General features: G+C 43.3%; 1 protein-coding gene across 2 annotated transcripts in view; it reads left to right on the top strand.

Moving 5' to 3' along the window:
- Positions 1-26,204, top strand: part of nav3 (neuron navigator 3) — a 206,237-nt gene that overhangs the window by 145,638 nt on the left and 34,395 nt on the right. For both annotated transcript variants that reach the window (XM_087174682.1, XM_023408709.1), the window contains exons 13-17: positions 19,961-20,084; positions 21,514-21,823; positions 22,257-22,971; positions 24,216-24,641; positions 25,495-25,536. In XM_087174682.1, coding sequence (XP_087030808.1) covers positions 19,961-20,084; positions 21,514-21,823; positions 22,257-22,971; positions 24,216-24,641; positions 25,495-25,536 — 1,617 coding nt within the window. The remainder of the gene's footprint in view (positions 1-19,960; positions 20,085-21,513; positions 21,824-22,256; positions 22,972-24,215; positions 24,642-25,494; positions 25,537-26,204) is intronic.

The raw sequence follows: 26,204 nt of genomic DNA, 5'->3' as shown, positions 1-26,204 counted from the left end.
AATGAAAGATAAATGAAAATAATAGCAGAGTAGACTAACCAGCCTTTCAGGAAAAACAAGTACTAAACATATTTTAGGAGCAACTGCTGCTTTAAGTTCTTTTTAAAAACAAACAAACATTGTGTTAAAGCTCATTCCACTCCTGTGGACCTCTGCAGACCACACTAACCCTCGTACATTTAAGTTTATGTCAGCCTTTATTCATATAGTGTTAGGAGAAGAAGTTGGAGATGAGGAAAAATATAAACTTGTAACAGTATCCGCTCTGCACAAGTGGTGTCTAGTTTGCTCATCATAGGTTTGAGCAGTAAAAGAATAATGAAAAAACAAAAAGCCTCAAACAGAAAGGCGTGAATAAGTTCATGTCCTTCAGAGGTGATAGTCAGGGCACCCCACCCCACCCCAACCCACCCCACCCTGCTGCAGGGACATCCGAGACTAAATGAGGTGAAAAGGAGAGACGCTGTATCGATTTGAAGCTGTCAACCTAAGATTGTGACGATGGGCCTTCAGAGAGGCTGCTGGGAATCGACTGATGCACGGACATTTCCCAGTGTCGCAACTTCAACGTCTGCCAAGATTTTAATGAGTGGTAGTGTTTAGAGGAGTGGGAGGCCTGGAGGAAAAAAAAAAAGCAATCAGATATGGCTCTCAAGAGTTGGCTTTTGTCGTGGCGCTTTAAATTAAGTTCTGATAGAGACACTCCAAGACAAGCTGACAGCATGCAACTCCTGCTAACTCTAAAAAATGATTATAAAGCCTCATTATTTTTGGTTGCATATTAAGATTGTTATGTGGCGAGTTTTAGGATTCTGCTCAAGGAAAAGCTAAATGTGCTAAATGTGCATGTGGTTACATAAGGCACATTCAGACAGAGTGAAGTCAGACTTGCCTCCTGCTGTGTGTGTGTGTGTCTTTGTTTTTGCTGCCCGTCCACATAATCCAATTGTTTCACAGCTCAGACGATCCCTCTGCTTCTGGCGTGTGTGCTCGGTGTCACTCGCATGTTTGTCACACCAGTCGAGCCGGTCAGCCAGCGGTGAGGGCCGGTCATATCTGTGACAGGTCGAGCGTCAGAACATGCTAGACCTGACCGCACGTTCAGGACAGGCGATTAACCTGCCCCCACCATCACCCCCGTCAATCAGTCTCAAGCTGATCTGCCTTGTCGACAGTTTGACACTCAGGCAAAGGAAAAGATGGGATGAGAATAAGTATGAACCCTGTGAACTGTCGCTTCCATTTGCCAAGTCTCAGCTTCACCCTGCATGTGTTTTATCTCAGTATTTTAATATTTTTTGCCCAAAGTATCTCTCACCTTGCTTTGACATAAATCCCCGAAATTGCAGCTTTTCTCAGCTAAAGTCTGTGTTAGCGCTCTGGGCCTCAGGGGCGATGAGGAAATATTGATGCATGCTTCCCCTTAAGATGCCTGCAGGCAACCGACTCCCAGTAGGATCAGGATCTCAACTCTGGAACCTTGTTTTCCTTCCTTCCTTTCCTTCCTCTTTTTCCCTTACAAAACTGTATGACTGTATACACACGCACGCACGCACGCACGCACGCGCACGCTTCCCCCTGCCTCCCTCTGACATGTGTGATTGTCAGAAGCCGAGCTGTCACTTCCCACTGACACACAACAAAGCTCAGGGGGAAAATTCATTTCCGAAGCGATTGCTCACTGGGCTTCACACCTCAGCCCGGCTTTAGCTCCATCTGTGGGACAGGATCTGGCCTCATTGATCCCTTCCTTCTTCATCCCAAAGCGTTCGTCTTCTTTTTCACACAACCCCCTGACTTTGAGTGAAATGAGTAGCGGATAAGGCCCAAGTTCAAACTGACTTTGAATGACTTCAAGGAACGATAAATACAAGCAAAGCATTTATTCTGAGGCTGTGAGAGAGTCAGATTTAAATTGTCTAGTTTCTCTTTCCCCTGATGCCCCTCAGATTTTTCATATTTAGCTGTTCAACACATTTTTCAGTTGCCTCTGTAGCTGGCAGGTAGAGCTGCAGTCTCTTTTTTCCTCGCACGTCTGCTTTATTTTTGTTCCCTTATCCAAGTTTGGCTTCCTTTTCAACCATTGGAAGATACAGGCAACACTGCAGTAAGTAACTGATTATTCCCTCATTCCCTATGTCTCATTTAAATGTAAATTTCCTACAATATATTCAACCAGACGGTGAACCTGTTGCACTTGGTTGTGGATTATCAGAGGTTTTTCTAATCAAGGAAAAAAGACACACCCTTACTGTCTCGTGGCCACATTGCATTCTGGGGTGCGTTTCACAAAGATAGGCTTTGACTGTGGCTTAGGTCAAACTAATAGACTTCCTGTGTGAAAAATTGCAGCTGACCACTGAACAAGCACGTCAAAACCATTCATTCTCTCTTCACTCCAGCAGATGATGTTTTTGACCTCTGGAGGAATTCAGCAGCTACGACGTCATTTTACTGTGAAAATCCAGCAAAGAGTGTAACAATAGCAAAAGTAGCATAAAGTCTGAGACCTGCAGCAGAGCTGAGAGAGGCTGTGGCTTCTCTATCTCTACAAACTCATTTCTTGCTCCACAACGTTGTTACCAACCCATAAATTATGAGCCATGTTTTGCTCTTATGTGTCAGCGCTGGTCAGCAGGTTGTAGCTGTAGTTGTATGGTGGTTAACTTTTTAGGCTTAAAACGAGTCCGTATTGATTTTTGTTTAAGTGTCTAACTTGTTGTTGCTGGTTGTTGTGAGAATGGCTTGCTGTGCAGTGACAGGTCCTTGTGGTCTTCTTGTCTTTGTATATGTAGCGTCTAATACCAACCAACTCTTCAAAGACTGAAGTCTGACTCCCTCAACAATGTGTCATAAGTTTTTAGTCCCACACTATTAGATTTTGTAAAGACTGGGGATCTTGCAGGATCAAGACGAGTTTCATTTGAGATCATTTCCCATCATGCTCCTGGTGGAAATTTAAAGAATTTTCCAGTCTTTTTTGCTCTTTTAAATAGTTGAATATCATTATTATTACAATAATGACAATCATCATAATTATTATTTATATTATTATTATTACATAAAGTTTGGAGCTCAACACTATAATTGTCATGATTTGCCCCTTGGACTTTTATTTGGGATTTTCTGTTTTATTTTAAAATTATTTTCCTTATGCTCAATCACCATTGCCTCCCTCATGTATTTAATGCCAGCCTCACACCAAACGACTTGCTTTCTTGCGCCACCAGAGTCTCCCTCCATGCTCACCATCGTCTCAGTTCGCTGCTTCCTGTTTTCTGTCACTGAATGTCGCTATGAGCCAAGACTGAAAAAGTATGATTATATTAAATACCTTTGATTTGACTTTAAGCAAAACTTTATTCTGACGCTGGAAATTCGTCAGTGACGGGTAAAGGTACATACTACATACTTGGATAATTGATTGATCCATGCAACAACTGTGGATGAATAGAAACATCTGTAATGGCTATTATTCTATATACATACTGTATAACAGCCTCTTCATAAAACTTCCTTTTTGCAGAAAGTTTAGTTTGCTGTTTTTTTTTCTCTGGCGACTGGACACAGTGACAGAAGTGAGTCTGTTTTTGGGTGATGGCTGGATATCAAGTGTAATTTGGGACAAATTATTTGGAAAGAAATACTGAGCATCAACGTGTTCCACTCCTCTTGTCTTCCTTTCTTGTGGATTTCTTCTTGTTGAGAAATCCAAAACAATAATTGAGGTTATACAATACACACATGCATCAACACACACACACACACACACACACACACACACACACACACTCGCACAAGCAGACATCCCTCACTCAGTTCTCCTGGCTGGCTGGCAGTGGTAGAGAGAGTTCCTGGGAGGCAGAGAGCGGGGAGTCGGTCTGTGTACACAAACTGAGCTCCCATGAGGCTCGTTATGCTTCGTGCTTTCCTCCGTCCATGCCGACTCCCCCGGCTGCCTCCCACAGCAGCTTTATCCCCAACCAGCACAGCCCCCGAGGAAGTTCATCTAAATGACTCATCAGATGGAGACTCAGCAGGTGACTGGGCCCATCTGGGGCCAGAACATTGTGCTGCAGTGAACCCGACTGCTCCATGCGCGCTCCATGTGACTACAGGCGGCGCGAGATGCTGCATGCTCATCTCCGTGTCTCTATCAGATCAGCGTCGCGGGTGTCCCTGGTTTGCTCTGCTGGACAGGGAAGTCGTGCGTCATGTTTCCGGAGGTGGTTGGCTTGGAAGGGAAAGTCAAGATTTAGATTTGAGTTCCTTCATTATCACTGTGAGGCCAGAGCTTCTGTTTTTTGTTTTTTTTTACCACAGAGTATTCAGCAAAACTAAGTGTGACAAGATGCAGAAATAAGCACAGTGTCAAATACTCAGTTACCTTTGAAGGTGTTTTGTTCATTCGCGCCAAGAACTGACCATCTGCCCCAAAGCAGCTGAACAACAGAGGCTCAGATCCCTCTTCTAATCAGTCTGTTTCAAAACAATGGTGAATTCAGCCTTGGCTAAAAGCCCCCGTGCTAAAAATACCCTCCTGTCATGCAACATAGATGAGTGCATGCTCGTGGCTTTACTGTCAAGAAAAGACGCCCAAGGAGAATGTTTTGACACAGGCTCCCCGTTCTCAGCAGAGACATGAATAAGTAACATGGCCTTGCTTTTAGCATCCTGGTGTGTGTGATTGTGTGATTGTGTGTGTGTGTGTGTGTGTGGGCACCGTCTCTCTCTCTCTCACCCTCCTGCTTGAAGGCTGGACTGTGGCAGCTGGCTCTGCATTTTTTTTTTTTTTTTGGTTGTTTGAAGCGTTGGGGGATTGGAGACAAGTTTGCGTTTGAATGTGTGCCGTGTTGTGGTTGTGTTGTCCACGCTTGACGAACAGAGGGTTTGCTTGTGCACTTGTCCCGGACTACATTTTAAGGCTGTGTGTGCGTGTGCGTGTGCGTGTGCGTGTGTGTGTGTGTTTCTGAGCGGCAGCGTCCCGGCTGTCACTCTGCAGTGCGGTGACAGTACGTGGAGAAGCTGCACGACTCGTCAGTGCTGCCGTAGGCAGCAAAGGAGATTTGGAGGAGACAGTTTTTAACCATCAATGACAAAGCCAGTCGTTATATAAGTTTCTGTGTAGCTCATCTCTGCCGGGGGCGCCTCTCAGGAAGAAAACATCCTCCACCTGAAACTGCAGCGCTTCAACGTTGCTGTTCTCTAGCTTTCTGAAGTTTTCTGGCACTTGTCAGTCTCTTTCTGTTTGTCAGACATTCGTCCTTTTTCTGGGTCTTAACGAAGAGCACACAGGCACACAAACTTAACTGACTCTGATGGTAATTGGAAGAAGTTTTTATCACAGATTTGAGTACCCAGCTGTGTCTGCCTCTTGTGTGTGTGTTTGTGTGTGTGTTCATGCAAATGCGTGTCCTCCCCTTGTGCAGGTGCTTGCATACACACACTTCCTCTCAAATGCAGACAAATTGCAGCCTCACACAAACACACACCATCCACTCATTGAGAGGAGCTCAAAGGAAAGTTTCCATGTTTTGGACGCTGAGTTTTCCTCCTCTTTCTTATTGTCTGGCATTGACTCAGCTATGTCTTCCACTCTGGATGCTGCTCTCTCTATTTATAATTAATCTGAATATTTCTCACACGTTCCTCCAGGGGAAGCTTGGTATCCTCATTAATTACTGTACTCACTGAATTAATAAGTGAAGTCAAGTAGTTACAGAACGGGCAGTGATGAAATAAAAAGACATCCTGCCCTACTTCAAATTTTCTGAATGTAAGGTTTGGATCCAACGAACCCTGTCACACCTCTGAAGATGTCGATACTGAAATGAATGAGGTTATATTTTCCCCTCCAAGCCTGTAATGTGCACAGGAGCTGTTTCACCGTGTGAGCCAGTTTAGCAGAAACATGCACCCGTTTTGGTCCAAATTTAGCCCCAGAAAGAATCCTCATTTTTATCCATATTTTTACACAACATCAGTATCACCTTGTAAAAATGTCTCTTTTGTGTTTCTATCGTGCACAGATAAAAAGTGACTTCAACCGAAACTTCAAATGTTACATATCAGGATGTCTAGTAGAATTCTTCTTTTTGATATCTGTGTCTTTATGTTTCACTTAGTGGATCAGGTCTGACTCTTCTCTGCTCTATTACTTTATTCTATTGTGCTTCCTCTTCCCTCACTGAGCCTGAGTGAAGCCGCTCTCAGCACGATGATCTTTAGGCCATATGCCCTTTGACAGTGAACCCACCGCTCTGTCTGTCAGGGGCAGGTTATGACTGAGAGGTGAAGGACAGCCTGGTCATCACTGTCTTTCTAGAGGATTATTGCAGCATAGATTTTGGAGATATTATCACAAAAACTGCAAATAATGAGACCATAATTATGTAGCCTGTAGCTGCCTCTTCATTATATTTTATAGTGTAATCCAACAGAAATGAACTTCTGTAAAACGTAATAAGCACCACAGAATTACTCCCAGTTCCATTACACTGATGTGAATTATCCAGTTTAACATTTTAAAAACAATTTAACACATTACAGTAGTGAACTTTCTGTCATGTAGTGAGGTTTCATTTGTCTCTGGACACGTGTTGGTTTAAAAGCCATGTGCTTAAACACTAGTTTTTTGGGGGTTTTTTGTATCACTCATCTGTATTGATTTTGACCTTCAAGTCTCCCTCCCTCACTCCCTCCTAAGCCCCCACCCATGAACCGATTGCCATTAGTGTCCATGAAAACAGCAAAATGATGACGATAAGCAAACTAACTTATACCAATGTGTTTACATGCACACCTACATCCCGTACATCAAAAGAAAGAAAAAAGGTTGGGGGTACAGTATCACTTGGTTAATTCCAAATTTAAGAAATCAGGTATTGATTCAAAAAAATTTGAGGAAATGAAATGAAATGAAGAATTTGCCTTTTTTTGTTTAATCGTGTATGTAAGTCTTTCAGTCGCTATGCAGGAAGAAAGTGTGTTAATCTAAAGGATTAAAGATGGACCACAAACACTTTTCCAATGTGTAGCTGCAAGACGTTTGCTTGTAATAGGCAGAGGTTAACCAGCTTCCTGTCATGAGTTCTTAGGGACAAGGCTAAGGCCAAGAATACACATTTCTGGGAGTAGAGGTATTTCTTTGTAGATGATATTGGAAATTGTGTCCATTATTCTTTTCGAAAAGTGGGCTGACTGTGAAGCTACAGTTACCATAACGACTTCCTGACTCTGTCAAAGGTAGAAATCTGCCAACAGCCCCTGTAAAGCTCACTGTTAAACAAATAAACAGTGGGGCTGTTGAGGTGAACTTTGTTACCTTTGGCCAGAGCCTGACCAGCTGCTACCAGCTGTTTCCAGTCTTTATGTTAAGCTAAACTAACAGGCTGCTAACTCTAGCTTCATATTTAACAGACAGAGAGGTGGTGTTGATCTTCTCATCTAACTCTCGGCAAGAAAGCAAATTAGCATGTTTCCCAAAATGTTGAAATTATTTCTTAAAATGTTCAAATGAAAATGAGAATTTTGAAAAGAGACTGATGAACCAATTTGTGAATTTTTAATAAGGAACCAGTAGCAGCCACTGTTGAATAATAATTGACAAGATATTGAATTTTAGAAGAGTCTCAACTTGATTAAAGATGCTGTCAGGTTCACAGAGACACACACACACACACTCACACACACACACAGACGGCAGCAGACTCACACCGGAGATGTCTCAGTCCAAGAGGCGATCTGTTCACTTGGCCTCATCAGGTTGGGTGACGAAGCTGAAGGGCTAACGCTGGGTGAGGTCAGACCTGTCTGTCTGATGACGTTTGATGACAGGTCCCATATGGTCAAGTCACCATCAGCTCACATGGGTCATCTCAGCCCCCATACCTGCCAGGGAAGACTGTACAAAAATGTTGAGGTTGTGGAGAGTGGCTGAACCTTCTGTTTAGATTTTGAATGAACTGAGTCGGAACAGTTTGTTTCACCGTAGTTTAAACATTGTTATTCTTATGTCCTAATAAGAAGATGAATATGATTTGGATCAGACGATGCTGAGGCCCGGTATGTTGGGCAGCAGATGTCTGACTTTCTGTTATCACTAAATCAATTACATGAAAAGTTGGAAAGACGAAGGCTACCATCAAATATAATGAGAGAAATTAAAGACCCTCTCCTGCTCTCCCCCTAAAAAACTCAGATGACCCCTCAGAAGAGAAGAATTTTTTTCAATTCTTACAGAATAGAGGAAAAGTTAAATTATTAAGAAAGCTTTCAGAAGCTAGTTCTTCCATGATAGAAATAGAAATGTTACACACATTGTGGACATGAACAGCAACAGCCCCAGTTCAGGAACCTTCACATTCCCTCATTCATCTCCATATTTCTTATTACTGCCTATATATAGGCTTCTTTACACCTTTTGTTCATGCAAATTGTCCCATAGTCACAGGTCACAGGTCTCAGGTCTGACTCTATGTGTGACTTATGGGAAATGGTTTAACCCATAATGAGGACTCACCTTAAGGTGACTCAGAGGGGACATAAGAAGGTAATAAGCGATTTATATCCCTCCCTAGTGCATAATGTCGTTCTGAACAGGTCATATATGAAGAATGTATGTTACCCCACATTAATTCATGTGTATTGTGCAGGTCAGATTTAAATTTCCAGATTTTCCTCTTCTCCTGTGTTGTATTTGAAGTGTTGATCCATAAGAAGATATAATTGTGGTTTTAGGAACCAATGACCATCTAAATGTAGCTTTACATCTCCTCTCTCAGGATTCTCTCTGGAGCTCTAGTAACAACAGGTCAGTGAGCCAATCAGAAAAGAGGAGGCTCTGATCCTCTCTTCTGATTGGCTGACTGTTTTCTGAGTGATCCAATAAAAATATAGCAGATTTCAGGAAAACACTCAGAGAAAAACTAAAATCTGCAAAGTTGGATGGTTGATCCAGGTGGGCGGGGCTGAAGGTTATGACTGCTTTGTTGTGACATCACAAAGTCACGGAAGTCCTGACGGCTGGTTTGAAGGCTCAGTTTCTGAATACAGGCTGTGTGCATTTCTCTGTGGACTGAGCGCTTTGATACTTTCACAGTATTAATATAGAACCTAGACCTGCTTTATAATGAATCAACACATGGACAAGCCTTTATACTGTGGGACCTTTAAAAGAAACAGAGATGGGATGTCGTGACTCATGCTAGGCTGACACTGTAAGCTTGAAGACTTAAAGGCATTACTACCTTGCATTATGTATCATGAGCAAGCCTTAAAACTCCACATGTAATGAGCAGAAGTGTGTCCATATGTAAATATGAAATAAATAGTGCTGAGTATTTGTGCGTAGGTCCAGCTGTTGCCACAGCGCTGCATTAGAATTAATGTGATGAAACATTAGAGGAGAACAGGATGGTGGCCCATTGATCTGAACAGTGCAGTGATGTAGTGCTGTATTAACGCTCTGGTGATTTAAAACTTTTAATCGAATAAGTTTGTTAAAAGGCCGAGTGTTTACAGAGGGAGAAGCTGCAGATTTATTTGACTGATGATGCAGAGCTCATGCCCCTGAGAGTTTACTTGGATCGGGAATTCATTCCAAAGACTGAATTGTCTGCATGTTTTTATTTAAGTGGGAAGCGTCTTCTTTGTCATGCAGTTGGCAACGAGTTGTGGTGAAATGAGAAAAAAAAAAACTTAAAACAAAGCATCACAATTAGCTGTTGTTGTCATTTTAAAGGGTGTCATATGCTTGAATTGTGTGAGGGTGATTTGTTGCGAACTTGTGAAGGTATTAAAAGTCTTGGGTGCAGAGACTCTACAGTTCTGTGTTACAGTACAGCAGTGTGGCAGTAGATAATAGGATTCATGAAAGATTTGTCTGCAGCGCTGCTGATGGATCGAGTCAGGATTGGTTGTATACACTGCTAATGCAGGATAGATTTTAGGATAAAAAGACTAAAGTCCTGCTGCTACAGCTGCATCAATTCATTTGGTTGAAAATTCCCAAGGATGTGACTCCATTCATCATCTGGCAGGCCTAATGAGTTTGTAAAGATAAGAATCGACAAAGCTCCTGTTATTGCTAATTCACTTTACTGCCATGGAGACTGACTCTGCTGTGGATTATAAATATGTAATCTTCTTATGTGACGAGTGTTGTGATATAATTACAACAGTCCAATGTTTATGACGCTGTACAGAAACTGTTTTTGTTTGTGTTGCTCTTTTCTGTAAAAATGAAATCCTGAGAATTGTACTGGTTCAATCTTTTGTTTGAGATTCAGTTCAGGATACACGTACAGTTAATTGCGGCAACCTTGTCAAGTCACTGATCACTGATTCTGGACACACATCGGAGGTGGTCGGATTGTAACCTCGGCTGAGGGGGCCTGGGAGAGCTGCCACAGCGCTGCCTCTGTCTATCAAGTTGTAATACCATAATCCCAGAAAGATAAAGTTTCTGTGCCAGAACAGTAGACGGTGGAAGGTTTGGTGGTGAACTCTTTGCCAAATCGTCTGCCACAGAAAGCAGAGGCAGACGGCCAGGTGATCCGCTGATGCCCCGCTACCCCGCTCGTCCCCTTCTACCCCCAACCTCACCAGGGTTGGTGACCATCTGGTTCCTGTTGCCCCTCCCATAATAGCCCTTTTTCCAAAGTGTCTTATCTGCAGTATATCTGATCGCAACCATTTTTTAAAACCTTATATTATTTATGACCACTTATGTCAATACTTTTGACGCGGGATGCAACTAATATGGAGATTTTCATTACTGATGAATGTAATGGTTTTTTCTTGATATGTCAGTTTGGTCTGTAAAATGTAAAATCTTCCAGAAATCAACATGTGACGTGTGGTCACATTGTTTGTTTAAAACCCAACGACCTTCAATTGTCTATCATAGAAAATTAAGAAGAGCAGCAAATCTTAACATTTGAGAAGTAGAACCAGTTAGTTTTGGTCTTTTTTGCTTATAGATAATTAAAACAATTAATCAATTATCAAAATTGTTGCAGATTATTTGACTTTCTTTCAACTAATTGCCTTGTTGCCTTATTGTTTTGGTAGGAACATCACATATTGAAATCCTGACCAACCTTGGAAGAGAAGTTTTGTTTGTCATGAGGTATAAAGCATGATTTAGTGAGTTTATCTCCTTCCAGGCCAGAGGAGGAAGAGGAGGAGGAGGAGGTTGGCGGTTGAGGCGGCTGTCGGTTGTGAGCACTTATGTGGGATGTTTGTTTGCACATTTGCCAGCAGTGTGCCATAGACTCGGAACAAACCCCTGCCGGGATGTATTAGCCTGCTGGAAACCCCTCGCCTCTGAACGGCTAAAGATTTTGTTGTCATCTTTGACTGCATTGCAGTGGGAAGCCTGGACGTCTTTACCGGCCCAGCCAGGCGGCGCTGACGTCCTGCTGTCTGTCATTGCTTGGCAACAGACACATTTCCAGCCCGTCCCTCCAAGGTCACTGCTCTTTGTTTTAATTGAGTTGTGCCGAGCTGAATTGGATTCCACAGTCAGTGACATTTCTGATTTTTGAAAAAAAATTTATTGTCAACATACAAAAGATTTTTCTCTTCTTGTGACACGACACCTTGAAAAAACAATCCAATACATTTTATGTGAATAAACTCCTGCTTTGCCTCACAACACAGGAGCAATTCAGCCTGTAACCAGCTCATTTGCAGCATTAGAGACTAAAGTTTGGGTGGCTAGCATGAGCAGTGAACAGATAGGTCAAGGCAAGGATAAAGCTCACACTATATGTGATCGATTTGAGATTTCTGGATATCCAGGTGACATTTACTCTCCTTCAACAAAAGCAGATCAGCAGCTGGATGTGGCTGTGAATTAATCATAAAGAATGAATGAAGCAGCTCCAACGGCTCGTCATACTCTTCTTCTCGCAGCGCTGCCCGCCATTAGGCTCTTTCGGCAGGTTGAGAGAGGAGAGTCATGAATAATGACCCAACGTGACGCTGTACGGACAGACTTTACTGAGCCACCTCACGTATTATGCATGAGATCACTTCCAGTCCGAGGCATTCGGCAAAGACGTAGGGACAGTCGGCTCGCATCCAGCAAAGCACTTCCTCTTTGATTTGGCTCGATTCCGCATTGTCATCCTCCTTTAATTAACCCCTTAGTAACCCGCCGCCTGAAAACATGTCTGATTGCCTCTGCCAGGCCCATCCTGGTGAGGAGGGGAGAGGAGACGAAGAGAAGGGAGGGGGAGCTGGCAGCAGCAGTAGGGGGTGAAAGTGGAAGAGTGAGGTAGTCCTTTATTCCTTTCTCTCTCTCGTTCCCATTTCCTCTCTGGACTCCTACTCGTCTCACAGCTTCCAGCTTCTCTGCCAGGTGGGGTTTTTGCCTCCTGTGGCAGTAGGCGCGGTTCAAACCAAAGCAAAAACACTTCTGAGACAAGACGACAGGCAGCATCCATCCCATTACAGGTGAGTTGACAGCAAAGCTAGAAACTACTCAACACACGCAACTCCTCTGTTAGGAACCTGTAGCTGATTGATGCGCCTTTGTGTTTGTGTTTGCGTAGAGTCACGCTGTGTAATTTGCTCTGATAGCTGCTCTCTTTGTGCTCCACATCAGAGTCAAAGAGAAAAGTGAGCCCATCACCAACTTTGGCAGTGGCCAAAAAAAAAAAAAAAAGGCAAGAGAAGAAGAGTAAAGTCATTTGTAAGGAGGTCTTGTTTTGTAATTGCAAAGGCTCAGAGGCATTAACTTGGATTATGGGACTCTACAGGAAAATGAGGATGAGCATTTTCCATTCACATTACAGAGCTCTGTTCTTTATGTGTGTCTATGTGTGGGACAGAGACAGTGAGTACAGAAACACTCTGTGCCTTTTAAAGTTTTGCATGTGACAGATAGTTGTCATGGTGGTTGGAAAAGGACGTCTTTGTTGTGGCTTTGTTGTTTCCTCTGAGCAGCGCTGTGTGGACAGTTGGTGATTTATTATGGTGCCTGAAGCAAACATACACATATAAAAATATGACAGTAGGTAAAGACATATTGTACAAAAGAAAAGAGGCAAAACTTGCTTAATGAAAAGGATTTTGGTCCCACAATTAATATTGCAAACACGTCGAAGGTATTGTGGAGTTTCATCAGACCTCGGTGCATCCTTTAGTTGAGAGGTAATACCTCTGTCATAAATGAAGCTTATTTGTTCATATAAACATTGTCAGCGCGCACATTCAGCCTCCCGTTTACTGTCAGTCAAGCAGCAGGAAAAGCCTGTCTCCGCTGTAGCTTTGAGAAAGAGTTGTTTTTATTTTCACACAAATACCAATTGAACCGTCGACGATCAAAGGATGAGGAAAAGGGAATTCACTCACTTTTAATTGCTGTCAGATGGAAACTATGTGTCTCCTGAGTGTTTTCATGCCAATGTGCAGGATTTAAATGACTTTTATAATACTTTTTAAATGAATTGTTCCTTTAATTGAAGGTAAAAACAAGAAATGAAAGTGAATGTTGTATATAATCTCAGTTTAGTGTGAGACACAAGCAATTCATGAATTCAAACTGGTTCCACCTCATGCCTTTAAATGGCATCGCATATTGTTTTTCCCTTTCACTTTTGTTACGTAAGAGTGGTTTGGAGTGTCCCATCTATCGGACACTTCACTTCACTCACCATCAAATATATTTCAGCGCCCTCGTCTCTTTCATCTCCTTGATAAAGTTTAATCACCGCTGTTATTTATTTATTTTTTCTTCATGCTGCTAATAGCATTTTCTCCTCCTCTGGGCCGTTGAAGGAACAAGACCCAGTGTATTGAATATTGAATGAGATAATGTTTGCATGGTTGAGTGGCACCTCGGCAAGTGCGTTCACAGCATGCGACGCAGCAGGAGAAATTCAAGGATTTGCAATAGAATCTGCAATAAAATGAACACAGTGGGGAAGGGAGATTTTCTGTAACATCCTCATTTGTTTCCCTCTTTCCTGCTGTGAAGTCACATTTTCCAACCTAGGAGCTGCCTCTGCCTTGCGAGCTGTTCTATCCAAGCTTTAAGTGCCGTGCTAACGGCGCCTCGGCAGCATCTGACGAGGAGTTTTTCTTTTAGACTTTGCATGTTGAGATTTTCCCCCGACAGGTCTCAGGGATTTGAAAACAGGTGAAACACTAGTCAGAATACAGTTCCATGCCACTCCTGCTGATAATATGTTGCACTATGGAGGGAATTATAGTCTAAGGTGTCACAGTTGTATTTTTCCAATGAACAGAACCATCACTGGGGAAATACAGTGTGTTTTCAGATGGATTTTGAGGGGGAGACCGACTTGTTTCGCACCATCTGCCCGTTATACTGCTTTGCTTATGAAACATGGGAGAGAAGCCAATATCCTCCACAGCCGTCTCCTCTCAAGCATCCTGCTCTGTACATTGTTGCTCATTGTTAATTTAAAGAGTTATGACACAAAAGTCCGACTCACCCGCCCTCGCTGTAGGGTTATTGAGTTCGCCTGTGCCATTTTTGAGAATGTGCCCCCCCACCCCCTCACCCTCTAGGAGATGTGATGACGTGCATGTGAAATGTTCAGGTCTGAGGGGAGGAGCTTGGTTAGCCACGGTTCTGTCAGAGCAATCGGAGCTGATCCGGGGAGTCAGCCTGATGAAACGTTCAGCCTATCGCAGTCGAGCGAGCCCTCGGGAGGAGGAGTGAAATTTATTTTTGTTTTCTTTTTGTTTTTTATCAAACCATTTATCCTGGGAAAAATCCGAAGCTCATGGATGCTCTTCTTCAGCAGACCCCAGCCTCCCATTCACACAGACAGAACACAGTCATCTGTTACTGCTCACTGAGCGGCTCCACCGGAGCAGCAGAACTGCACTGAAGGTGCAATGCAATAATAAATGTTTGCCCTGCTCTATCTGCAGGGTTTACGGGGGTGTTGATCAATATCCACGACTCAACTGCACTACCTCACTCTGAGCTGAGGTGTCTGGCTTTCAGAAATCATTCCTGACCACTGATCTGGTTTGAGGACTTTAATGGTGCCATTGAATGAGCTACATCCTTTCATAAAGAAGGAGTCAAATCCTCCAGCCTTGAAAGCACTATCTAAACCATGGTTGAGATAGATAGTAATCTTATTAGAGTGTGAAGATGTCTGCTGATCGGTTCATCCACCGCTTTGGTTGAGACTGAAATATCTCAACAACTATTGGATGGATTGCAAATATTCATGTTCTTCTCAATTTGATGAGCCATTAACTTTCTTGTCCAATAGTTTAGTTTGTGATCAAATAAAGTTCTGCTGGGATGAGTCCTAAACCCCAGAAATTAGCATTTTAGCACTTCCTGTTCCCTCGTTCCGAAGTCTATGGGTTTGTTTGAATGGGTGTTTGGATAGATGCCTGAAATAAGGACTGTGTTTAAAACAAGCTCAACACATTTTCACGTTTTATTTCTACAACATAAAATACTTCAGTAAACACTCCAGTCCTGACTCTTTAAGCTTTTATGTCTGTTTAAAAAAGGCCGGTTGCTAACAAGTGTCTAAATGAGACTACAGAGGTTGTCAGGGACGTTAAACGTTGAACATGAAAGCTGATCTACTCACCAGTCCTCCTTTACATCCTCGTTGTGTTTTTACAAACTGGTTCTAACTCTGTCAGAGGAAAGGCTTTTGTAGAGGAGGTCAGAGCTAAATCAAACTACAAGTTGAAGTTCAGTGGTTGTGACTCTGAAGTCATGTGACCGCGGTGTAATTGGTTTATAGTCTAACATTAGCTTTTTACTTCTGCTGATTGTATTTAGGCTTCAGAAATCATAAAGTGGTGCCGATTAGTGAAGATTATCCTGCTGAAATCCCATTGGCTTTCTGTCGAGGGAACCAGTGGTGCTAACATCTGGATTGTTCTACAAAACTACGTCATCCCTGCAGCACTCTATACCTGTAAAGCTAATGGCATTCCCATCCTTTAGTGCTAATTAAATGTTATTTGCATGGAAAATTCAGATGATGATCATTCTAAACCTTACCTGCCTTGTGTTAGCATGTTAGCATTGTCACTGTGAGCATGGTAGCACAATGACATTCACATTTAGCACAAAGCGGAGCTGTGCATAATTACAGCTGTAGGCTCCTTGTAGTGTTATTGTGAATTCTTAATGTCAGACGTTGCACACCTGTCTGTGTCTTGATGAAAGCTTGTGGACTGTGTGAACACCAGGGACAACGATGGAAATAAGTCCAGGACGTTACTGTTCTATCCCTGAGACAGTCTGATGTGTTGTATTTTTACAAACAAACCAAAGCTAGAATATGTAATGCTCCTTGCTGTCAGTGCACAGACACATGTATTTCATCCTCTTGTGCTACAGTATTATCTTTGTGGTTTCCAGGTAGCCTGCAAGAAAGTGTGAATACGTTCACAACTTCCTCACCTGAGTGTCTTCCTGGTAATCTGTCTATTGTTTCGATCTTAATTGAGCAAGTTAGTTTTGCTTTTATTGTGTTCCATTATTAGTTCCCTAGTTTGTTAATTAACAGGAGTTTACTTTAAGAATTAGCCTACATTTACAGAAGTGAGAGCACAAGCTAAAGGGCGTCTTTACTTTGTGATTATGACGCCAAGAGACATTCACTGTGACTCATTATGTTAATTAAGAATGAATTACCCAAAAAATAGTTTTAATCATATTACCCACAGTTGAGATTAATTCTTCAGAAAGAAAGACTTTCAGTGTTGTATTAGAGAGACCACCCCAGGAGTAAAGAGCGATCTGTTGCAGCCAGGGGAAACTGCACATGATTATTCTCATGTTTAGATAAGAACTGGAAGTCATTGAGCTTCTTCACAGCCATCTGCCTCCGCTTTGCGCGTTATGATGATAGACTCCATGACAGTCCCCTCACTGCTGTTTCATCAGTCCTCTTTTCTGTATTACCCAAATAAGTCTGCAGCACTTGATGTTATCAAGTCCAATTTGTCTCGATTTGGAGGAAACTAATAGTGAAATGGAAAAAGTGAACCTCCCCTTCAATTTAAAAGAAGCTTGAATGATATTTGAGATCTGCAATTTGGTGTAAGGAGCAATCAGCAGTCATAAAGGACCATCTGTGGCTTTTGATCTCTCCTGAACTTCATCTTTGAAGCATGTTTCTGTCTGAGAATTTGATGCTTATATGCTCTCAGAGCCAATACCTTTACACTAAATATATATAATTATACATATAGACGGAGGGATCCGTTAGTGTGCTGGCAAAACCTCTTTTGGAGGGGAGCCAAGTCACTTTGGACCGGTTTGTTTTGTTGGGAGCCTTAAAAATGGCTCCATCTGCCACTGTTGTCTGTCACACACTGAAGGGTGGTCTCAGAGGGAGGTGCAGAGTGCACCGCAACTCTATTGTCACTTCTTAGGCAAGTAAAGTCGAACAGAGCGATAACTTTGAATCAGATTGTCAAGGTGACCCAGCAGCCGCTGTCACCACCAGAAACTTAAAGGCCCCCGCCCAGCACCAACAGCTCATTTAACCTTGACGCTCAGTCATAGATGAACAAGTCAGAAACAGGCGGCAGGTGTCAGATGAAGCTGCCCTCAGCTCCAAACAAAGCCACGGTATCAGCAAGACAGGCTTAAGCGCAGATGAGAGAAAATGATTAAAGGGAAACGAGCCAGGCGTGTTTCAAAAGCCTGGTGTGTGTGTGTGTGTGTGTGTGTGTGTGTGTGTGTGTGTGCGTGCGTGCGTGCGTGCGTGCGTGCGTGTGTGTGCGTGCAGAAACACACTCAAACGCTTGGTTTGACTTGTGTTTGATATCAGAGCTCCACTGTGCTCTGCTCAACAGCAGCTTCTTTTTTATTAAAGAGCTACAGGAAAGCTCAACAGCTCAGATTGACAGCGAGGATGCCATTTATTTCTTTGTATGACAAGAGTGTATTAAACATCCATCTCTGAGTCGCTTCCCTGATAATGGCTCTGAGTAGAGGGAAAAGACAGATTAAGGATGGCAAAGGAGGAAATTGGAAGCGATGTTCAATAGCACAAAGACACATTACTTGTTTTCTTTTGCCTGTTTGGTTTGTTCTTTTCTCATTTTAAACTTTTTTTTTCTGCCACATGACCAAACAAAAAGACACGTTTCATTTTCTCAGCCTAAAACTCAGCAGAATTTGAACATATAATATCCAGCTATGAAACAAAGCCTGCGGTGTGTAGTTTCATGCAGCTATCGTGAGTCACAGACCCGGTCAGATTTTGGCCGTGAAGATAAATGGTGCTCATTCTAAATCTGTCATAAGAGCAAATCAGTTCTGCGCTGCACCGGTGGACAACTGGGTTGCAAGGTGTCTGCTCTGCACTGTAGTCATTAAAAAGCTTTTACAGGTGAAATATACACCATGTATTCATGTCTGCGTGTCTGCGTGTAGACCAGGTTCTTTACATTTAGCTTTATGTTAAGCAACCTGTTGTTTCATGATAAGACCTTTGTTTTGTTTTTTGTTGTCATGACTACTAACACTCTAACTATTAAAAGGATGCAATTTAGCAAATGAATGACGGGCGTGTTTTAAGCATAACAACTTAACACTTATGTGTTATTGATTTTTCCGGACAAACTTTTAGTAAATCAATAACGCCGTCATCTTCCCCAGACAGCCGCCGCGCACGTCCGCACGTCTCCAGCTCGCCCACATTTCCCTCCCTTCCTCCTTTGTGAGCCTTTTAAAAATGAGTCATTATTCTCTCATTTTCAGCCCGCCTTCGGGTTCCATCCTTGTCGCAGATGAATTATAGATGGAGAGCCTGAATTGACTTGTTGAAAAATTGTAATTAGCTTCTGGAAGTTGTTTCCGTTTTTTAATAATGATAATAAAAAAAAAAAATGAAAGCCATGTCAAAAGGAGGGAGTGTTTGGGATTCTGAAGAAAGTCTGAATCTGCTGGTGAAGTGAATTGTTGCCTGTTTGAGCAGTCATTTTCTTGATGTTGATTGTCATCTGTGTGTGTGTGTGTGTGCGTGCTTGTGCTTTAAATGACACTCTTAAGGATGGTTGGTCAGATTTGTTATGCAAATTAAGGGTGGGGTCTCTCTCGCACTGACACACACACACACACACACACACACACACACAAAGGCAAAAACACAGAAACTTGACATGTTGGCATGGAAACCAATTATTATCTGTGAGAACTCTGTGTGTGTCCATAGTGTGTATGTGGGTGTGTGAGCTCTGACAGTGGTGGTGCTGATTTTGTGTGTGTGTGTGTGTGTGTGTGTGTGTGTGTGTGTGTGTGTGTGTGTGTGCGTGTGCGCGTGTGCGTGCGTGTGTGTGTGTGTGAGAGAGACAGACAGAGAGAGAGAGGACAATGAAAGCAAAGAAGAGCTAATAAACTATTATTGAAGGTGATTTATTATGTCTGATAGCAGAAAATGGGTTTTGTAGATTAGAGAAACATATTTCATGAGTTTTCTGGCTGTAATTCAGTTGTAATTAAACGGTGTGTGTGGAAATGATCAGTGTTTGATCCATACGCTCGTCATGTGGCCGGCTCTTCGCGTCTGTCAACCTTCAATAACAGCTAAATAATGATGGTGCTAATGAAGACCCTTTTTATTCCTCCTGACACTCTGAGTTAATGAGAAGCTTTATAATTAATGAGCCAATGACATTTTTTCCCCCCAAAAAAGAACTCAAATACCCACAAGTCAATGGGACCCCAAAAAAAAGGAGCACAGCTGTTTGAAGAGAAAAATTGGACAATTGCAAATGATCCACATTTCTGGGTTTAATTAGAGTAAAATATGATAATGATGGAGGCAGATGGAGGAGCAGGCAGAGTGCACCACTATGTAAAGGCAGAAGGAAAAACTGTTACTCTTCTTCTACAACATCTGCTACATCTACTGCTAAATGAACAGGCACCTTACCGACCTCTCTTTCTCTTCCTCTCCCCTCTGTTCCTCTCCTGCTGCAGTTGGGACGACAGCAGCTCAGTGAGCAGCGGCCTGAGCGACACGTTGGACAACATCAGCACAGATGATCTGAACACACCTGCCTACTCCGCTGTCAGCTCATCACGCAAGAGCAAAGGAGCGCAGGTGAGGACACACGCACTCAGCTTTAAGTACGCTTCCTCAGCACCTGGTGTCTGATGTCCTCGGGTCACTGAGGACTTTTAGCTGCGCTAGCAGCATGGGTTTATGGGCGGCAATGTTGGACTGTCAATCTGTCAGTCACCACTTCGGTCCAGACTAATATATCTCAGCAACTATAAGATGTATTCCCATGAAATCTTATGCTGACACAAATTGCAGTGACTTTGCTGATGTCCTGACTTTTCCTTTCAGCATAAAATGTTACTATGCTAACACGCTAAACTAGGATAGTGAAGCATGTTGCTATGCTAGCATTAGCATTTAACTCTTGACTCTATCACATTTTTTCTTCTAGTGAAGTTAGCATGCTAACCAGCTAGCCCTGGCCCATCTCTTCACTGTAGCCTCCAAACTGCCCTGAAGTAGGAGGACGTGTTATAACCTCTTGTTTTATAGAGGCAACAATGACTGAAGCTCTTATCAAGAGACAGTCACCACCAGAAAACACCAGAAATAGCCCCTTTAAGGAGCGCACCACCGATTTTACACATAAGGTTCAGTTTGCTCATCATGAGAAGCATTACTCAACCTGTGGAAACACTACAAGGGCCTCTGTTGCAGAAAAAAAGTCTGCAGTACAAATTGGGCTTGTGGGGTTTTTCTAATGAACAATGCTATCGCTGCTAATTTGAATCATTCTTTTTCCCTACTTCATTGAAGTGAAATACTAAGTCTCTGAATTACCACTTCAACGCTTTAGTAGCATAAAAGGGAAAGTGTAAAAAAAAAAACACTTACAGAAACTGTACTAAAAGATGGAAAATAAATCTCAATTTGCGCAGAATAAATTTTATTTACTTGCGCAGTCTAACTGGAATCCGTCCTCAAACGAGTTACAAGCATGTTGGTTTATCATGAAACCAGGGCCGGTCTGTGTGTGAGCGCTGAAATCACAGCTGAGGGAATTATCTGCAGACTGAAGGCCACTGCTCAGCTCTCCTTATAGGCTTTTTGCTGTGTTCTGCCAAGTATCCTTGGCCCCTCATGAAATACTCAACAGTCTGGGCTCTTAAGAGACTCTGGTGTTGCTAGGGAGACTGGCCATCTGTCAAGGTAGGCTGGTTATCACTGCGGTGTATGTGTTTGTGTGGGTGTGTTTGTATGCATCCCAAAAGAGGAGATCTGGACACGGGTGATTCCAAAGATAGCCACGACTTCACACACAGACACACACCCCGCTGCTCTGTTTGTGCAGGGACGAATATTTCATTGTGGCCACTGTGTGTGTTTAAATAACTCTCCTGGAAGATCGTACCTTAAGTTTAATATATTCTAGACTGGAACTATTTTTCTTCTAGATAGGTTTAAGTTAATTCAAGTTCATTATTTTACTAAACCATCCACTAATCTCTTTATATGCTCCCGTCCTCAGTCTCAGAGAGGAAGCAGGTCCAAGCATGCAGAGCAGGAGGTGAGCAGCAGCTGGGCCGGAGCCGAGGACCTGAAGAAGGTAGAGGAGGAGCTGGAAGCGAGCATGGACCCCAGCAGCGGCTCCTCCCGCTGGAAGCCTTCATCATCCTCCTCTTCCTCCCAAACCCAGGGCCAGTACGAGGATGCCGGTCAGAAGGCCGCCGCACTGGCCCAGATGTCCCAGACGGGATCATGGAGGAGGGGCATGACAGCCCAGGTGGGCATCACGCCACCCAGGACCAAGGGTGGCTCTGCCACCCTCAAAACACCAGGTAGGAGAGTCACATTGTTACTTATTTTCCTCACCCTTAAATCAAACATAACTAACATATTGTTCTATTAAGATGATTTTATGTGACAAAAAAATTGAAAAAAACATTGACAAGGTCCAGTTTCCCTTATGGTCCTTTTCTTTGTCTGTGTTTTGAAGTGGTATAAAACTATCTGATGGTTCTTTTCACTGACACTTAAAGACCTTACACTTGTTCTTAAATTTTGCACCCACGCAGCAAGTTTAGCAAATATTGGTTTTCGATGGAGCTGAGCTGTGATAAACTAAACCTCTGGCTGTTGGCCAGAATTTACACTAATTTGGCTTTTCCTGCTGCGCCGCATCACAGGTGATAAAAACAAGAGCCGGGCCAAGAAACTGCTGAGGCTAATGTTTTTGTATTTGTGCTAATAAGTGTTTATGCAAATTGACAGGCAAAACTGATGATGCTAAGGCCTCAGAGAAGGGCAAGGCACCTTCCAAGAGTTCTGCTGGCATCCAGCGCTCACCCTCAGATGCTGGGAAGAGCAGTGGAGACGAGGGCAAGAAACCCCCATCTGGCATCGCACGCCCACCCACCACAGGCTCATTTGGATACAAGAAGATCCCAGGTCCCACCGGCACCCTAATCACCTCTAGTGGCGCGACGCTCGCCAGCGGCTCAGCCACCCTGGGCAAGGCGCCCAAATCCTCAGCTGCCCTAGGCAAAGGCACAGGCATCGGCGGTGTGCGGAAGACCAGTCTTGACGGCTCGCAGCCCCAGGATGACGGCATCCTGCTCAGCTGCGGCAGCTCCAAAGTCACCCTGCAGTACCGCTCCCTGCCCAGACCGGCCAAATCCTCCAGTGGGGTGGCGGCAGGGCGCAGCGGGCATCGCTCCAGCTCCAGCAGCATTGACTCAAATGTCAGTGGCAAGTCAGCCACACAAACGGGCACCAAACGCCGGGACGGAAAAGTGGGCTCAGACCGCTCCAGTCCCATCACAATAAACCAGACGGACAAGGAGAAAGTGGCGGTGTCAGACCAGGACCCAGCAGCGGGACTATCCACGTCCCCCAAGTCCAGCCCCACCTCCACTACAACAGGCCAGTCAGGCCTCAGGCAGCCAGGCTCCAAGTACCCTGATATTGCTTCTCCTACCTTCCGCAGGTCAGAAACACAGAGCATGTCTTCTTCTCTCATTTTGTCTTTGTCCGTCAACGTGTGTGTTTTTACGTGAATCAGACATCTCACCACATTCTTCTTCAGTCCCTTGATTTTTAGCAATAAGTGGTGTTTTTTACAGTACAGCTGGCATGCCTTTTTGATGATGTCGATGTCATCAGCACATCTATTTCAGAATTACAATGTAAGGAGGTTTTCATTCTTGATGACGAGCTGATGTTTGTGTTGCTGTAACAGATAGGGGCATTTATTGAAGATGTCATCAGTAGTGGTAAACGTATACCCTGGCTTAAAAATACAGTCATCTATATCAATTTTAGAAATGTTTGGCTTCGCAAAATGAATATAGGACACTTAATAAATCATATTTCAGTGCCTTCGTGAAAAAATTGATTGAAAAAAGTGAGCTTACTTGGCTGTGCAGCCAAGGGTTGCCATTACATAGATTGTTCCCTGGTTGTAGGTGATAAGCCACTGCAGATGAAACATATCTTTCCCCCCGAAGATGAAGGTCTGATGGCTTCTCGTTCAGCTCAGGCAAGAAACCAGCTCAGCAGTGTTGATCAGAACAGACAGGAGACAGGAGTTTCTCGGCACACCAATTCCTGACTCATTAGAGGCGTGCGTTCGGGAGGCGTGTCCAAACATCCGTCCCATCCGATTTGTCAAGCCGACCCTTTTCATCTGCATGTCTTCAAGCCTGTTTTTTTTTTTTTTTTTTTCTTCAACAGAGTGTCATCCATATATTTTGTGTGACTGTGATGACAGACTGGGACGGGCGCGAGCAGAGTTAGCAGGCTGTCTGAGCATATGTGGGCGGCGAACAGGGTTGAGTGGCCTCGCAGATGAGGTTATTTAAAGTCACGGGGGTTGAAACGGGCAAAGCTGTGAAAGCAGATGTGTCGATGTAAATTACCGAGAGTTCACAGATGAGATGAGGTGGAGTTTTGCTGCGAGGGATGAATGTGTCGGGAAGTCCGCTCAGTATTTCATCTGCAGTTTAAAGTTGGCTTTACAACGAAGGTGTGGGGATGTCTCAGTCACTGTTTTTCACAAATTTGCTTCTTGATGCTTGTGACAAATGCAGAATTACAATTTCATATATAATATCGAATATATTCTTTCAACTCCAAAGTATGCCAAATTATTTTCCAGTATGGATCTTGCAGATGCTCATCACTTGTCCTTTGAGCATGTCTGAATGACTGCACCCACCTCTCTACCCTCAGATTGTTTGGCACCAAAGCCAGCAGCAAGGCCAGCTCTCCGGGCACGCCCGACTCTGGCAAGTGCCCCTCATTACTGGGCAGCCCCCACGGCACGCTGGCAAGGCAGGCCAGTCTGGACTCGCCCTCCTCTGGCACGGGGAGCCTGGGCAGCGCTGGCGGCCTGAGTGGTGGCAGCAGCCCACTGTACGGTAAAACCCCAGACTTGTGCACTGACTCCCCGGCCTCCAGCCCGGCCTCTGGCCTCTCCCTGCCCTCCAACGCTCGGCCCTGGCCTGCCTGTAGCTCGTCAGCTGGCAGCAAGGACACACTGAGCTGCCAAAGCATGACCAGTCTGCACACCAGCTCAGAGTCCATTGATCTGCCGCTGGGCCACCACGGGCCAAAGGTTACACGAACCGGCAGTGTCAAGTCCACCCTGTCAGAGGGGTGAGTAACAGGAAATACGATTGGGCTGAATCGTATTCATTGTTTCATTTGAGAACAGAGACAAAAAGTGTATCTCCTTACTCTAATATGTAGACATACCATGCCCAAATAATACCAGTAATAATCACCCAGCACACAGTTTGGTTGGATTTAAGTTTATTTTTCTGGCATGGTTTTGGTATTATCAAAAATAGATCTGTGAGTACAGGAAGTGAGTACATACTAGGTATAGTTCAGTTTGGGCAGGACAGATGTGCAACAGATCTTATATTGCATCACTATATCATAATTAGTTTCTATCGCATTGACCAGGTAGCAGTCTTAACGAAGTGTTAATGGAAGCATCATGAGAGTGTAAGCTCAAAGACAGTATTACTGGTGGCCCCAGAGCCATGCCAGAAAAAGTACCACAGTAAATTCAGATCATTTCAGACGCTCATTCCCATGAGAAGTCTATATTAGAGTGTTTCCATTGTTTTGTCCACACACTGTGCATGCAGTACGTCACACAAGACAGGACCAGGGCACAAGTTTATTTTCCCTCATTAGCTTTTAGTTTTATGTCTCAAAAATGAAACAATTGATTTAAATATTGCCTGTGTTTATATTTGTTGTCTGTTGTCCAGTGATGCATTAGTTAACGTCTTTAATGTGTTCTCCATAGAGTACATCCGTTTGCATACTGTGTGTTTGTGTGTGTATATATGTGTGTGTGTGTGTGTGTGTGTGTGTGTGTTTGTGTCAAAAGTCAAGTGTGTAAAAATGTGACCAGTCTTTTTTTTTTTGTCAGCGAGCACAAAAACAAATGTTTTCCGGTGTTCATCTAATTCACTCATCCTCTGTGTTTTAACAGCATGCCTCTTGACAGAAACACGCTTCCCAAAAAGGGACTGAGGTACAACACATCTGCAGCCACATCTCAATCTCTACTGTTGTTCTTTTGCTTATTCATATTCATATTCATACGCATACATTTGCATGAGAATACCAAGTTTACCAGCTCTACTTTCATGTTGCTGTTGTGTGTGTGTGTGTGTGTGTGTGTGTGTGTGTGCGCAACCTGTGCCCTAAGGCATAATTCTGCAAGAGGCTTTGTGCTTGACAACATGTGGAAAGACTGGAGACGCTCAGCTTATAGAAATAAAAGATAGAAATTGCAATTTAAATAAAACACCTATCCTCATATCGAGTAAGCTATAACATTGAGGCTGGCTAACTAGTTAGCAAGCAAGCAGAAAAGTAAATAATCATCAATTAGCAAAACATGATGGATAATTGGTTGAAATAGATAACTAGGATTAGAGGTTAAAAGTTAGTTTAAATGAATGGATAAATATTTAAAACAATAAGCTTAAAGCAGTGGTTCCCAACCCAAACTTTCAAGTGGGTGGGCCATGAGTTGGAAAAGTTTGGGAGCCACTGGCTTAAAGTAATGGCTAAACCATTGAAAGAGCTTAAGGTAATGGGTAAATGGTGCCATATCAAAAAGGAATGGATACATGGTTAAATATTTAGCTTAAAGTAATGGATAAAAAGTTGAAATAGTTTAATAAAAGATATCTA

Source organism: Seriola lalandi, unplaced genomic scaffold (genome assembly GCF_002814215.2).
Source record: "Seriola lalandi dorsalis isolate HSWRI2012SDOR001 ecotype SW California unplaced genomic scaffold, Sedor1 jcf7180002054371, whole genome shotgun sequence".
Lineage (NCBI taxonomy): Eukaryota > Metazoa > Chordata > Actinopteri > Carangiformes > Carangidae > Seriola > Seriola lalandi.
The sequence above is the reverse complement of the archived record's forward strand: the minus strand, read 5'-3'. Positions and strand labels throughout refer to the sequence as shown.